At 36.3% G+C, this 15,907-nt stretch overlaps 1 protein-coding gene across 4 annotated transcripts in view; it reads right to left on the reverse strand.

Annotated features, from left to right (window-relative positions):
* Positions 1–2,862: 2,862 nt before the first annotated feature.
* ZNF318 (zinc finger protein 318) overlaps positions 2,863–15,907 on the reverse strand; it is a 43,307-nt gene continuing 30,262 nt past the window's right edge. For 3 of the 4 annotated variants that reach the window (XM_088144927.1, XM_025168261.2, XM_088144929.1), the window contains 3 exons: positions 14,623–14,722; positions 14,103–14,221; positions 2,863–13,452 (listed from right to left, as the gene is read on the reverse strand). In XM_088144927.1, coding sequence (XP_088001053.1) covers positions 9,025–13,452; positions 14,103–14,221; positions 14,623–14,722 — 4,647 coding nt within the window. In that variant the 3' untranslated portion in view covers positions 2,863–9,024. The remainder of the gene's footprint in view (positions 13,453–14,102; positions 14,222–14,622; positions 14,723–15,907) is intronic. The other variant, XM_025168262.2, reaches the window with a different exon arrangement.

Raw genomic sequence — 15,907 nt, forward strand, 5'->3', positions numbered from 1 at the left:
AACTACAAGTCCCAGCATGCTATCAGGTGCTTCCGTAACCTTTGGAGGTTATGCTCACTGAACCTTTCGACTCAGGAGCACGTTTTGGCTCCCTCGTGCGATAGAGAACTTTTGTGAAACTAAGCATCGCGGCGGCAGGATCAGAGGACCAGCTAGACATTGTATTTCAGTTTAGCTCCGTTTATTACCACTAGATGGTGCATTTTGAATCTATTACGTTAGTCACTTTTTTCGATAGAAAAGCAAAATTTGAACATAAAGGCAAGATCAGTGCTAAGATTAACTGCAAAAAATTATTGAGAATTGGAAGAGGACACCTAAATCACTGAGTTCAACCGCCTGCTCAGTGCAGGAATCCAAATTAAAGTATTTGTGAGATGGTTAGCTAGCTTCTACTTAAACACATCTACTTAAGGGAAGCACACCGCCCGAGTAATCGGGTTTTGTAACTTTCTCTTGCAACTTGCCTTCCTGTAATTTAAAGCCATTATTCTGCGTTCTGGATCAAAGTGTTGATTTCCCCATTAACTATGCAAAAATTTACATTTTGAGGTGAATTATAATCCAAAAACAGTATTTTTTTTTTGCTTCCTAATGTAATTTCAACCTTACCCATAGGTAATATCATGGGTCCTTCTGCCTCAGAAAGAAAAATTAAGAACAAGTCAGTAATTATTCCAACCTGTCGGGATCTAAGGAGGATTTTTTCAGTACGTTTTTGCTTGATGTAAACAAATTTATTTTCTTCCAGTGCCTCAGATTGATCACATCTACTTTGTTCAGAAAGGAAATGTTTTCGTGTTCCAAGTCCACAATAGGTTTCTTCAGAAGTAGCTTTAATCAGTATCTCTTTTAAAATGCCGTGCCTGCTCTTCTTTTAGACTAATTTACAACTGGACAAATCTGAATATCCTTCGTAAGTCATGAGGGTCACCTACTTGATTAGATGAATTTAGCCATGCACATTGTCTGTATCCTCAGCAAGTGAAATGAGTACACTTCTATCCACTGACTGAAACAAAGACATCAATAGATGGATTATAAATGATTCTGTTGTATACATGCCATCAAGGGGATTTCCACTTCTCCTTTACCATGTACAGCAGTTTTAAATTCTGAATTATAGTGTCTCTAACACAACAGTTTTTTTCTACCTACCTACATTTATATAGCCCCCCATCTCACACACACAGACTCTGGGTGGCATTTTCCCAGATTCCAGTTTTTAACTTTTGGTTAGGATCATAATTTTAGTTTTTAAAAAATTGTATGACTTTAGCTTTAGAATTAGCTTTAATCTTATTATATATTCATATCTAGAATGTCACCTGAGATGATGTTATCTGATGGGTTCTTTTATTTATTGTTTCTTTACCTCTGTTTTATGCTGTCATTGACCAAAATAAAGACTGGCTGGTGTTTTCTTTGCAATATTACCACCCTATATGGCTTACAGAGTGGTCCATTTTTTTACTGGCTGGAATTGTTAACTCACCTGTCTTGCTAGTCACTTCCTGTTCTCCATAGAATTTCAGCCACTGTGTCAACACACTGAGATGCTATTACAACAAAAGGTACTTTTCCCTTTTGCAAGCAATGAGATGAGGGAATCTGTATAGCCCCAGGAAGCAGCTTAGCTTGGCAAAGCACAATGGATTGCCGCATCTTTTGTGCTCTCCTGTTGATCAGATGGAAGGAAGAGTTTCCTGCTTTCAGCATTTCTCAGCTGAAAGGTCAATTTCAAATTACTGTATACAGATAGAAGTGGAAATGGCCATAGTGTGGAAGTTCCCTAGCAGTACATAACATTGAATTGAGAATAAGCACCATTTTGTTGTTAAAAGGCACTGTCATGTTTACTAGAATAAAATGTATATTTGTAACCAAGTGCATGTTTGCTTGGCTACTCTGATCAGAATACACACCAACATAAAAAAAGATTTAGCAAGTGCAGAAGATCTGGTATACCATCTGGCCCAGATGTGACCCCCAGCCTGTATTTCATTGCCTTTCTCACTTGCCATCAGGTGTAAATTGGAGAGGGAAGTGTTGGGAGTCTGTATTACAAAGCCCCTGAACGTTGGACCAGAGATCTAGCTCTATCTGTGCCACTGCTGAAAATTCTAACTTTAAACTTAACCCATCCTAAAGAACTGCACTACTTCCAAGGCTTTACATGAGATATAAATTTTGTCAGGCTTTGGTTTTCTTGACTGAAAAGCTGAGTCTTTATTAATACAGTTGAAGTACTACATGGATACCTAAGAGTAGGAAGCCGGTATCCACCACAGAAGAACCTACAATGCTTTCAATGGGTAGCTCTTTTGTACTCCCTCCATGCACCCAAGTAATTGTTAGCCTATTTATGCAAGCAACCTAAATGATATAGGTTGATGATGATATATGGTATGACCTGAACAGGGCTCTAAACCAGTAGCATTTTTTCATTTCAAGCATAACTCTTTCTACCTGAGGACAAAGAATGATACCCTTTTTGTACAGACATTATTCCTGCTCTGCTACTTCTATGCATTTGAAACACAAATGGAAACTTGAGGGAAATAAATTTCTAGATCTACTATTTGCTCTAGCAATTTCCACATAGACAGATAAGGGATGAAGTACTTCCTATTTCCAATACTTAAAGTATTAGTTAAGAAATTGTCTTATCTTGCCACATGCATATAAATGTCACTGCTACACAGTTGGGTGGCATACATTTAATAAATTATATTATTACTACTATTATTATTGTATCTTGAGGAATTATTGAACTATCAAAGAGCTACTGACAATCATAAACAATATTTGACAAAACACCCAGACACCAGAGTAATTTTATAATAATGATTTTAATGAGCTCGACTTAAGACACAGCAAAAAACATATTTCTACAGTAATACCGAAGATTCTAGCAACAGGCAATAAAGTATTTTCTGCATTATCTACATCCATTTGTCTTAATAATGTTTAGCTCATATAAAATACTTTGTTCCACATGCCTTCTCCCCTCCAAGTGATGTCAGGGGGAAAAAAGTCTCCACCAAATCAAAAGAGAAGTTATAAAGGGAAAACAAATGAATACTAACCTTGATACAGTAAAAATCCATCAATTCAAGTAATCATAGAAAAATTAAGAACTGCCTCCACAAAAAGTTGAGAGGAATTAAAATATACCTTGAATATTATATAAGCTGTATGAGCTGCACACTTTGCATTATTTGTCAAGTTCCTGTATTTTCTAGCAGTACTTGAAGCTACTAACACTTAGCACTAAGATTTTTTTAAAATTGTGATGGTACATTGAACAAATATTAATGGGATACAACATACAAATTATTGTTCTTGTTTCTTCTCCATCATTGTATATATCACAATGGTCAGCAAGACAGAGAGGCCTGGAATGGGTTCTGAACATTCCATACTTCATGCTTTTAAAAAAATATAATAGCCTGACCCACAGAAAATAAGCAGGTTAATTTCTTCCAAGCATTTAGATAAATACCTGGGAAAAATATATTTCATGTCAGGCAGTGCCAGTGCAAGGTAAAGGTTTCTTGTGTTCTTACAATCCTTTCAGTTCCCTATAATCCTTTAAAGGGCCTGAAAAACTAATATGTTGCTTTCACCACAGCTCTGTCTTAACTAGCAGCAGAATTTTACAGAAGACCACCTCTTACAGATCAACAGTAAGATTAGAAGAAAAGCAGACACTCTGGGTTTGAGCGCTTTATTATATAATTTATTCAAATTGAGTTTAATTGAACTTACCTCCAGTTAAGATTGCAGTCCCATCGTCTTATCCCTACAAATGCTCTTGTTTGAAGGTTCAGGTCTGAACTAGCTGATCCACACAGAATTTTTTTAAGATTATGAACCTGATAAATAAGTATTTTCAGTCCCATGAGTTACTGCTAAATTCCACAGAATTAGCAAGATCAATGTAGTTTATTGCAATGACTTGTAAAAAGTTTTTATATACACATATACACATTACTGCTTTATTATTAAAACTGCTATATTTATATCTAAAAGGAAAACTTCAAACAAAACCTAAATTGATGTACCCTAATATTGACCACAGTGGGGAGCTGTTATGAAACATCATTGCCACCACATCAAAAAGGATGATTCTTTAAATATTCTAGTTCTCTGAATAAAAAATGAATCTCAATTACTGAGATTCATGGAAGTTATATTACATTTAAAATGCACGTACTATAATAGAAATGAACAGTCTAAGCATGACATTCCATAATTGCTTCAATCAAGGTAAAGATTTTTCATGTTTTTACAATCCTTTCAGTATCTAATTGTCTACAAAATGAAGAAAAATGTATTTAAATACAAGCTAACAAAGAAAGCAAGTTCCCAGTGTAGTTTCAGTGCAAAAGACTTGTAGAAAAAATTATGTACTTATGCCCAGATTTATTCTTCAGAATCCAGATTTGTGTCAAACTGTCTTGGAAACCTGAGCTTATTATATTTTGTACTCCTATTACTGTAAAAGCTTACAAATTAATGTTTGAAAAAATATTCTATATTTTTAGAAACTTGTTACTTCAGTAAGTAGTATAGGACTTGTGATGTGTATTTCCCCAGCATTTTTTTTCAAATTAACAGTGATTTTGAAACAACCAGTTGATTACTGTGCACTTCCAAGAGTTTCTCAAGGTTTCCAGCATAGGCATTTACAATGCTGAACAGCAATAACATTGTTAACATGGAGAGTGATATGCATATGGCTTGATTTTTTTCCAGAGCATATCACAGCATGTAGAGATTTAGCACCACCTACCATTATTTTGTGAAGTTCTCTCTCCATCTCAAAACATTTTACAGGAAGAGCAATACCACTGTACAGAACTTTACATCTGGATTATTTTCCATAACACTCTCATGCAGCAGGCTCAGTGTAAGAAAACAATGGTGGTCCAGGAAGAGTAAGTGAATGAAACAGCTCAATGTGAAATAGCTAAAGAAAAGCCTGATCTTGTGTAATCTGTTTCAAAGAAGTTAGAAGTATAGGTACATCTGTTGCTTGAAATTGTGGCATTAGCAACACTGCCTATGTGTAAATGGTCATTTGCTGCAGATCTCCACGATAATGTTTACACATTCTAAATATATTTGCAACCTGGTCAAATAACACATATAATAGGGATGAGGGAGATCAGGTTCACCACATTGGTCCCTCCAGACTGTGGACCTGAAGTGAACCCTTCCCCCTTCCCTTGCAGCTAGGAAAATCTGGAAGTCCAGCCATCCTGTTGTTTTTCATTTTGGAAAATATGAGGAGTGCCTTTAAGTCAGGTCCCAGGGTGTTAGCACCTGCAACCACTTCAATAAAGGAGAAAGGTACAAAGCAGCTGAAGATGGCTGTTAACGCTTTCAGGTACTCAAGTTGGATCTGTGCAAGATGCATGAAAGAGGAAAGGATTTCTTCAATTTATCTCACATTTAGTTATTTCAAAATATAAGTGTGTATAAGACTGAACGTACACAAAAGTATAATCCAGATTCCAAGTGACAATAATAAAATGTGATCTTGAACTGCATCAACATACATCAGCTTCAGGTCAACCACTAGCAGTAACTATTTTGAGAAAAAAAGGCTAAAGAGTTTCAAGGAGTAACATTCATTTCTGTAAGATACTTGAAGCAAGAGTCCCTGCAAATTTTCAAGATTTAGAAGAAAAGATTCTAAGAAGAGAATTTATTTGTAAAAATCACACTTCTTACCCCAATGGACAGCAATAATTTCTCTTTTGCATTGTTCTTGAAGTTTCTAAAATAATATATAGTTCAGAACCAATTTTCAAGATTATCCTTGGTTATACAATTTCACACACATTCTTCATTTGCATACAATGCTAATCTCTTCCAATTATTAAATATAATCTTATCTATTAAATGCAGAATCAAATCAAAATCATGTTTTTCAATACTAATTGTCTTAGGTTACTTGTAAATGTTTTAACTACAATTTTGTTAACATAATCAACAACATTGCTATTTACACACAGCCTACTTGATGGTTCTGACCAGATTTGGTATTTTTGACTATTGGATACTTCCCAAGGATCTAGGATAAAGATATTATTGCAATATATGCACTGTTCCAAGTAATGCAACTTTTTGTAATTGATGAGTGGAAATTCTGTCCATTTATATTGTATCCAAGTGCTTTCTCAGATCTTTTGGTATTGCACCAACCACTATTGCCACCACTACTACTTTCTTTTTCCACATTTGCTTGTCCATTTGAAGGTGTTTTATATTTCCTTTTTTTTTTTCTAGTTCTTTCTCACTGACCCTTCTATCTCCAGCTACTACAATGTCAATTATCCATAGTTGTTTCTTTGTAACTATAGTCATCCCTGGCTTATTATGGGCTAAATAATTATGATGATTCTCATCTTGAAGCTTGCATATATAGAGAGTAGGAATTCTATTCAGAATCTTGAGGACAGACCTTAGTCCAGGTTTATTTGTTTTTAAGATTTGTAAGGCTGCCCAACTCAAACAGAATAAACAAACAATAAATGAAAAAGAATAAGCAAAGAAAACCATGTAACAATAAACAGACAATATATAAATACAAAGTATAAAATGGTGACCAAGCACACAACAACCACAGGGGGACTCCAATTGAACTGGCCCCTAATGCCTGGGAGAAGAGCCAGGGCTTAATGGCTTTCCCAAAGGCGAGACGAGCTGGGGCCTGTCGTCTATCAAGGAGATTGTTATAATAATCTGATCTAGAATAAGAGAAATTATGAGACCCTGTGTTACGTAATGAATACAGGTCTGGACTTAGACTGGGGAGACCCACTCAGCTGTAAAGTTCACTGCCTGGCCTTGGGCCAGTTGCTATCCCTTAATCTAATCTGCCCCGCAGCCTTAATGAGTTGGTACATCTAGTACCTTGGTAGGATAAAACTTGTGCTATGGAATGCAGTAGTTAATTTTATTAGAATAACACTGTATATTAAACCTGCTTCTTTAATCAGCCTCCTAAACCACCAGCAGTATGCAAGAAAACAGATTTACATACATTTACTTACTGGCATTCCATGCCAAGTTGACCTAGTATGTGGTCTGCAAGCTACAGCACCTCATGATGCTGTAATTTTGTTTTGCTATTATTATTGCTATATTATTATAAATTGTAAGATGCTTTGAATCTTGTTGGATTGAGCAGGATTTAAATATATATTAAATGAATAAATTTTATACAGAAATTAGTACAACCACTAAATCTGTACAATTAAACCAACAGAGCTGGCCTTGTAATCACCAGTGACCTTGATGCAAACAGATGAATCAATCTTAGCTACGTTTCTGACTTTATGCTCTCCTACATCTGATAATTTCTATCATTGCATACATGTGCTATTTTTGTCACCCTAAATTGCTAGCTGGGAATCCTAAATGCTGAAATTAGGAGACTGTGAGTTGTAGTACTGACTTACGCATAAAGCCAGCCAGGTGACTTTGGGCCAGTCATTCTCTCTCAGCCCTAGGAATAGGCCAATGGGAAATCACTTCCAAAAATGTTGCTATGAAAACTGCAAAGACTTGTCCATGTAGGTGCCAGGAGTCAAGACTGACTTGAAGGCACAAAAAGAAAGTTGTTAGTACAGCACTGTAGGTTTAACAACACTTAATAATTTAGGGAATTATACATTCATAACAAATGCTTTCTAATTATGCTTGTTTATTTATTTATTCCTGGTGTTTACAGTTTATTTCACATCTCCTAACCACACTGATCTTATATGATGAACCAGCATCCTTAAAATTCAAACAACTGTTTCTAACATACAGTTTTATTTCAAAATGGAAAGTGTATCATTCTTTACAATGTTTAAGCAATGTTTTCTCTTAAAAGGCTGAGCAGTTGAAACTGAAAGATCAAAAACTTAAGGAAAGTAACTGAAGAACTACTTCATCAGCTTTATCTCAAGAACAGAGATAAGAATTCAAACACTAATTATAGAAGTAGTCATAAAAAAGACACAGAAATAGTTATGTCGCAGATCATCATGGGTTTATTTTAGATTTACAGATAAAACCTTTTAGATAAATCCATGCAAACATTACTGCGTATCTTGACAAGTTGTATAAGTGAAAACCTTCACACAACAGTATTTTTGTGGCTCAGGGATTCATTCAGGCATGTAATGTCTGGTTATATGATGGGAATCCAATCCAGAGAGCAAAGTTCAGATCTTCCATTTCTTCTGAGTTAGGCAGCTGCTAAACAATTTAACACAAACAGTTACTATACCATAATGTAGTAAAAGGAAATATGATTTTAAATCATGCAAGTGACCTCAATATGCAGAGTCCAGTTGTTGGGCCATAGCCTTACCAAATAATTTCTTTCTCCAAAAGTGTGTTGGTAGATATTTCTCCTTTGCTCAGTGAGATGGCATCCACACAGGATTTTATACAATATGGCATCACAGTCTTGATTACAGGTGCAGTTCAACAAGATAATAACAAGTAAAAAACGCAGAACAATCTTCTGCATCATGAAAAATGCAGAACACTCTTCATGCATTTTACATTTTGTGCAATGAAACATGCATAACGTTTCAAAGAAACTTTCTGCTTAAATGGTTCAGCAAGAGCCTTCATTTTTCTCAAGTCCTGAACACATGTCCTTGCGCTTGTCACTGTTGCACTTGGAATGTTATTTACAAAAGCTGTATAAATCAGAAACCATAAAAAGTCAAAGAAAAAATGTGAAAAGTACACACAGTTTAACAGCAATAATAATAAAAAATCCAAACCATAGCCAAAACACATACTATGGATGAGAAATCCATTTTAATGGCTGGAAATAGAAAGTGAAAGTCAAAGACTGTAAAAGAAATATTTTACACAATCAGATATATACAATGCAGCCTACATTTTAGGCAAAAAAGTTTAGGTTTTAGACAAAGACTACTGCAAGCCAGATTTTCAACTTATTAAGCTAAAATATAATATTTACAAAATCTCAATAATTGCTACTTAAACATTTGGAACAATTTTGTCTGAACTTACCAGGTGCTCTGCAGATTTGTCAGTTACTTCTGAAGCCAACTTATTTTTAGCCTCACATTTATGATCATTCTTTTCTTCTTCTGTCTTTGTTAGTTTATCTATGGATGTCTGCATCTGATTCTTGAGACTGTACAATTCACTGTCACCTGAACCCCCCACTTCTACAGATTCCTTTAATTTTGGAAGGATGGATTCCATGCATGTCACAGTTTGGTTCTGTACATTTTTTCCACCACAACTCCACAACAGCTTATCACACGTGCCTCCTTTGCTAATATATGGGTGTTGGGACTTGGAAACAGAAGACATATCCTGCAATTGAACAAGGGGCCTGCTTGCTTCTGCCATGTCACCCTTTGATGCAGAAGACACCATATGCGGGATAATTGCATCTGAAACCACTGAGCAAAATTTCTCCTCTTGATCATCAGGGGTAAACGCAACAAAATTAATTATTTCAGATTCAACCACTGGTTGGTCAGTGTCCAACTCACTCGTTTTGCTAGACTCTAAACAAGTAGGTGCAACTGTTTCTAACTTTGGATTGTCTGCAATATCCTCATTTAAAATTTCAGTTGGCAGAATACCTACACCTTCACGTTCCACTTTAATATTTCCCAGAGTGAAATCAATGGTTTCTAATTCCAAACTTGGTTTCAGTCTGGGAGAATCCATAGGTTTTGTTTCATCAAATTTTGGAGAGACTCCTTCATTTTCTAAATCCAGAGAAAAGGTGGCAGACTGTTCAAAACTAAGTTCTGAATATGTGTTGTTTAAGTCAAAATTATCAGCTGCTGAGGTATTCAATACTTCAGTGTTCATGTCTGTGAAGGAAAGGGTTACCTCTCCAAGATGCCCAACACTGATTTCTGTTGGAAGAGGATCTAGTGATTCTGGCTGAATACTAGAAAAGTTAGCACTTTCTGTTTCTACAGATCTTCTCTCTTCGGTGCCACTTAATTCCGTATCAGAGACAGAAGATTTCTGTGTATCATGTTTTATAAACATGAATTCCACATAACTAGGTTTAATTTCATTTGTAGAAGAGATACTATCCAAAGCTTTTGTTCTCTCTACCTGGAGTTCCTTGGTTTCACAGCTTAATGAGAATTGGTTTATTTGTTCATGTTTCCCTACTGTGTTGCTTATCGTTGTTACATTAACAAAGTTCTCATTTGCAATCTCTCCAGATTCTAGAACATTAACTACACTGAAATTCTCACCATCCTTTAACTGAGAACCATTCAAAACCTCTTGTTCATTGTTTGAAAGGAAAGAGTCTAATTCACCTTTATTTAAAGGCCTTAGCTCTGAATCTGAATTCTGGACCTTTGAAGGTTGAGGACTTTTACCACTAACTGCTGATTTGAATCTATTAAATTCCTTAGTGTCTAGTTTTAGATCAGTTGATGATTCTTTAGAATAACTTTCATTTTGTACTACTATCTGAGCATTTTCCTCATTCACTTTTGAAGATGAATCTATTGGCTCCCAAAGCAATTGACTCTGAACACATATATCTGAAACCAATGTAGAAATTGCCTGTTCAGAGCAGTTATAAATCTGTTTCTCTTCTGTTATAGCAGATCCTTCTGCTGGAGGGTTTTCAACTGGCATTTCAAATAAGGGAGATTCGTCTCCTTGACTAACTGCAGAATTATGTCCTGCTAATTCCAAATGTCCTTTTTCTACATCTCTATCATTTAAATTTGAGAAGTATGCTTTCATGTCCAAATCATTCTTAATCTCTTCTAAACTTGAGTTATCATAAGCCTCCATTTTCTGTTGATTTTGTGATTTATTACTAATGTCTTCAGTACTTGTGGTACTAGCATATCTCATTACTCCCGACTCCCTGCTAAGATAACCCCCTCCTGGCAACTGCATTGCCAAGTCTTTATCATCAGATTTAAACTCAGCAAGTTCACATTCTGATGCCTTCTTGCTAGTATCTTTTATAGGAGCAATATTGTCTTCCAACAAATGCATAACTAATTTGTTTTCATCAGGACATTTAAACATTGCTGTCTCATGCTCTGAAAGAGTCTTGGAAGATGTTTTCGAAGGAAGAACACTGTTTTCTGACATGGCCAATTCCACAGATTCACATTCTGCTGGCTTCTTGCTAACATCTCCTAAAGGAGCAATGCTATATACTAATTCTTTATCATCAGAAATTTTAAACTCTTCTATCCCAATCTCCAATGGATTTTTGCTATCATCTCTGAAAAGGAGATCATTGTTGTCTGGTAACTGGAGTGATAATTTTTCTATTTCAAATTTAAATAGTTTCTTGCTAAGATCTTCTAAAGGTACATTGTTGTCAGATAAGGGCAAGCCTATTTTGCTATTATCAGTTTTATAATCTGCTGTTTCAAGCTCTGATGGATTCTTGCTGTCTTTCAAATGAGGAACATTGTTTTCTATCTGTTGCATAGTTAGTTCTGGCTTTTCAAGTTCTAATCTCTTGTTAAATTCAGTTGGAACAGAAGTGGTTAAGTCTACCTTGTTCTGCATAGAATCACAGGCAGTTGCTGGAAGATTGTTAGAAATTTCTGAGAATTGTGTAACTGACTGATCATCAGAAATGTTATGTTCTGTTATCTCAAGACTAACAGATGTCTCATTAAAGCCATGCAAAGGAAGAGGGCTCATTTTTTCTATCTGCACAGCTAACTGAGTTTTCTCAAGCTCTGGTGATTTCTTGTTAAATTCAGATGGAGCAGGAATTCCTATTTTTTTCTCATTATGGAATGGATAAGAGGTACTTCTTGCTAGATCATTTGCTTCTGACAATGTACACTGTATATCTGAAAAGGAGATTTTTTCTAGTTCCCCCTCAACATTAGTTTTGATTTCAATATTTTCTTCATCAGTTGTCATCATTTTCTCATCTTTTACTTCATCTGCTTCTGGGGTCCTAGCCGAAGAAGTGTACACATTGCAGAGAGATTCCTCTGAAAAAGGATTACCACTTGGCTTGGAATTTACCTGTAGGTCTGTATTTTTTTCCCTCTCAGTTGGATTCAATTTTCCTTTATCTGAAGTTGTAGAATTCACTAGCTTGCTCTCAGCTGGATTCCTCCCACTGCTGTTGTAAAAGATGTCATATAGAGCTTTAGCATTACCTGCAGCCAGAGAAGAGTTCTTCTTCTCTAATTTCTTAACATGTTCCCCAAAAACAGTTGGAGGTGGCAAGGGGCGAGGACACATGGGCATCGCCAATATGTTTTTATCATCCTCAGATACACCAGGTGCCATATCATCTGCCAGGATAACTGTTTGTTTTGGTGGCAGAGGGGGTGGAGGGGCAAATAATATTGGTGGTGGCCGTGGTAGAGGTAGTGACAATGGTGGTCCTGGGGGTAGTGGTAGTAGAGGAGGGCGCCGATGTGGTATCTCAAAAGTCAGGGATTGCTCATTTGCTTTTGTCATTCGTGAGACCTCTTGTTCTTTTACCATTGCTGCAAGCTCCCGTGCCTTTGCCTGTGCTTTTGCCACTACATCTGCCTGCTCCTGTGCCTTCATTAAATTTGCATGTTCCATGGCCTTTGTCCCACTTTCATGTTCACCTTCCTCTGCTTTTTCTGGTCCTTTTATATTCTCCTGTGATCCCTTTAAAACTACTACTTCTCCCCCAAATGCTTTTGATATAATATCTGGTGGCAAAACAATTTCTGGATTTCCCTCTTTGACAACCGGCAGTGGTTTGGCAGTGGCACCAGAAGATTTTATAGACAAAAAAGTATTTAGAGGTGCTGGCTTGCTTACTGTTGCAACTGCAGTCTTCCTTAGAACCATCACTGGGACTGGTAAATTGGGGCGGATTTTGGCTTGTGATGAAGTTGAAACAACTGGTGTCCAGGGGCTTGTATGTGGAATAACGGTTTTTCCAGATAACTTAATTGCAATGGGCTTTGAATTTTGCTTTCCAGATTGGGACTTAGTTTCTTTATCTTTGCCTTCCTCAGTGCTGTCTTCTTTAGAGACAGCTATATCTTTCCCCTGATTTTTTTCATCTCTCTCAGTCTTCCTCCAACTGAATTTTCCAAAAGTTGTCAGTTTTGACTCCTTTTCAGATTCCTCTTTTCTCTCTTCCTTCTTCTCCATTTCTCTGTCATCTTTCTTCAATTTAAGTTTAATCCCACATTTTTCACCGTTAGGAACTTCTTTCCTTTTACTAATTTCATATTCATTATTCCCATCTCCTAGCTCTTTGGTACTCTTTGGCTCTTCTTTCTTTGCCACTTTTGTTGTCTTCTCATCTTTCTCCTCTTTTTGTCTTTCACATAGTTTTCGTTTCAGCCTGCGTTCAGTTTCCTGAATCACAGACAATCCTGCTTGACGATCCAGATTCCGCCTTTCTTCATAGAGCGGATTCTCATCCACATGTTTCTGTGGGGAGAAAAAGGAAACATTTCAGCACTGTTACTTAATACATCATTTCTGTAGTGGAACAAGTCTGGTTCCTTAATATATTCTCTTTCTTATTCTGCTTATATTTCTTATTTCTTATTCTCTTTCTTAATCAATGAATTGATTGCATTTATTAGAAAAGAGGCTGGAAGGGGGGGAATGACAGATTTTTATACCTTTTAAGTAGCACAAGGCAAGCATTAAAAACTTTTTGAACTCCTACTACGTTAAGAATATTGAAATAGTTCTAATGAAATGAAAAGGACAAAAGTCCCAGATAATGAAATAAATGTAGAACAAATAAATGTGAAATTCAGCCACATTCAAATGTGATATGGGAGTTTTAAAAGCTATCTTATATTAAAGCGCACTTTTGGTTCCTCAGGACAGTCTGCACTTACAGGCAGTAACTCCTTAAAGTCAGAGAATATCATGTCCCGGCTATATCTGGATATGCCAAAGGTTGTCTCCCAGGCCTTCCAAATGCAAGGAAAGTGTGCTTTCATTGAGCAATGGTCCTGCCTTCCCATAACCAGAAGTCAAGATCAACAAAATGGCTTTTAAAATGGATGGCACTAATTATGATACACACTGATAAATTATATGAAATTAATATTCTGGACACTAACCTTATATTTCTCATTATGTGGATGACTTTTCACATGTTGTTCTGCTGATATCTGGTCTCCAAAGAATTCACTGCAGAGTTGGCAGTAATATCCAGTGACTGGGATAAGAAATTCAGAACCTAAAATGCCCCCCCGCAAGATTCAGTCACAAAAATAGATTAAGAAATTCTGCAAATTTTAACAAACACACAGCAGCAATTAAAATAGTACCAGCGAAATATACTATGGATTCTAAACACAATTCCTATTAGAATAATCTGATCTGAAATTTTAAGTCAAAAACCTATTTTTGCCCATCATTTCTTATTACAGTTACTTCAACCCAGTATACAGATCAAATATAAATTGTTATTGCTTTTCCATTCCTACTTACTTCTGAAGTAGAGCACTCATACAGAAAAAAGAATTGCTTAATAATGAGAAGAAAACCCAAACAACCAAATTTGCACACTACTTAACATTACAATGGCCTGCTGGCAGTGTGCTTTGAGCAACTAAAGGTTAAGACAAAACAGCGTACCTTTGGCTGGAACAGGTATTTTGTCAATTCGTTTTGTGATTTCCTGCTTTGTTTCAATTTGAATCTTTGCTGCCCAGGGTCTGTTATATGGATCCAGGGTCTATTTGCACAATGACAAAAACATATAGATTGATATATTAAAAAGAGGCTTGATTTCCTGTCAAAGTTTAGGATTAGTCAAAAAGAAATTGGTATCAGAAGCATATGTTGAAGCGTTGCAATCCCTTTCTCTACTATAACTTACTAAAAAAGAAGTATGAAAAGTTAAAACATATTGGTATATGTGTACTCTATCATTTCACACATTGCAATCAAACCAAACAGATGTCATGATTTAAAAAGCTGACTACAAACCTGAGACAAACAAACTCAAGTCAGTTCTGTAAGCTTCAGGCCTTTTCTCCCAAGTTTCTTATTAACAGTTTTGATTTCTACACTGAAAAAATTTCTAAGCTATAGAATGGCAGCTTTTCAGAAATTGCTTATGGTAGAGACACCTTAGAATATACAGTACTGTGCAAAAGTTTTAGGCAGGGTTAGGGTTACATAACAGTGGTACCTCTACTTACGAACACCCCTACTTACGAAATTTTCGAGATACGACCAGCTCCGGCCCCAAAAATTTGCCTCTACTTACGAACTTGCCTCTACTTACGAACCGGATCCGCGGCCATTTTCCCTGCTGCCACGCGGTCGCGGCTTCCTGTGGGCGAGATCGCAGTAGCAAGGAGACGTTCGGTGAGGCTTGTGGTGTGTTTTGTAGCGCTTGGAAGGTTTTTGTGGCGTTTGGAAGGTTTTTGAGGTTTAAAAATAAAATGTATATGTTTCAGAACTGTTTAGCCGTATTTACATTGAACCTTATGGGGAAATTTGCCTCGTGGTGCGACCAAATTCGGAGGGCGGAATGGATTAACCGTATTTACATTGAACCTTATGGGAAAATTTACCTCGACTTGAGACCAACTCGAGTTGCAACCAGAGTCACGGAACGGATTAAGTTCATAACTAAAGGTACCACTGTATGCTGTAAAGTAAGAATGCTTTCAAATATATAGTATTGTAATTGTTTATGTTTATCAAGTTACAAAATGCAAAGTAAGCAAACAGAAGAGAAATCTAAATCAAATCAATATTTGGTGTGACTACCCTTTGGCTTCAAACCAGCATCAATCTTACACTTGCACACTTTGTACACTTGCACAAAGTCAGGGATCTCGTAAGATTAGAGTCAGGTGTACGATTAACCAATTATACCAGGCAGGTGCTAATGATCAGCAATTTCATA

Source organism: Python bivittatus, unplaced genomic scaffold (genome assembly GCF_059951505.1).
Source record: "Python bivittatus isolate LINGU-HERP-01145 unplaced genomic scaffold, Pbiv_v1 ctg000020_np1212, whole genome shotgun sequence".
Lineage (NCBI taxonomy): Eukaryota > Metazoa > Chordata > Lepidosauria > Squamata > Pythonidae > Python > Python bivittatus.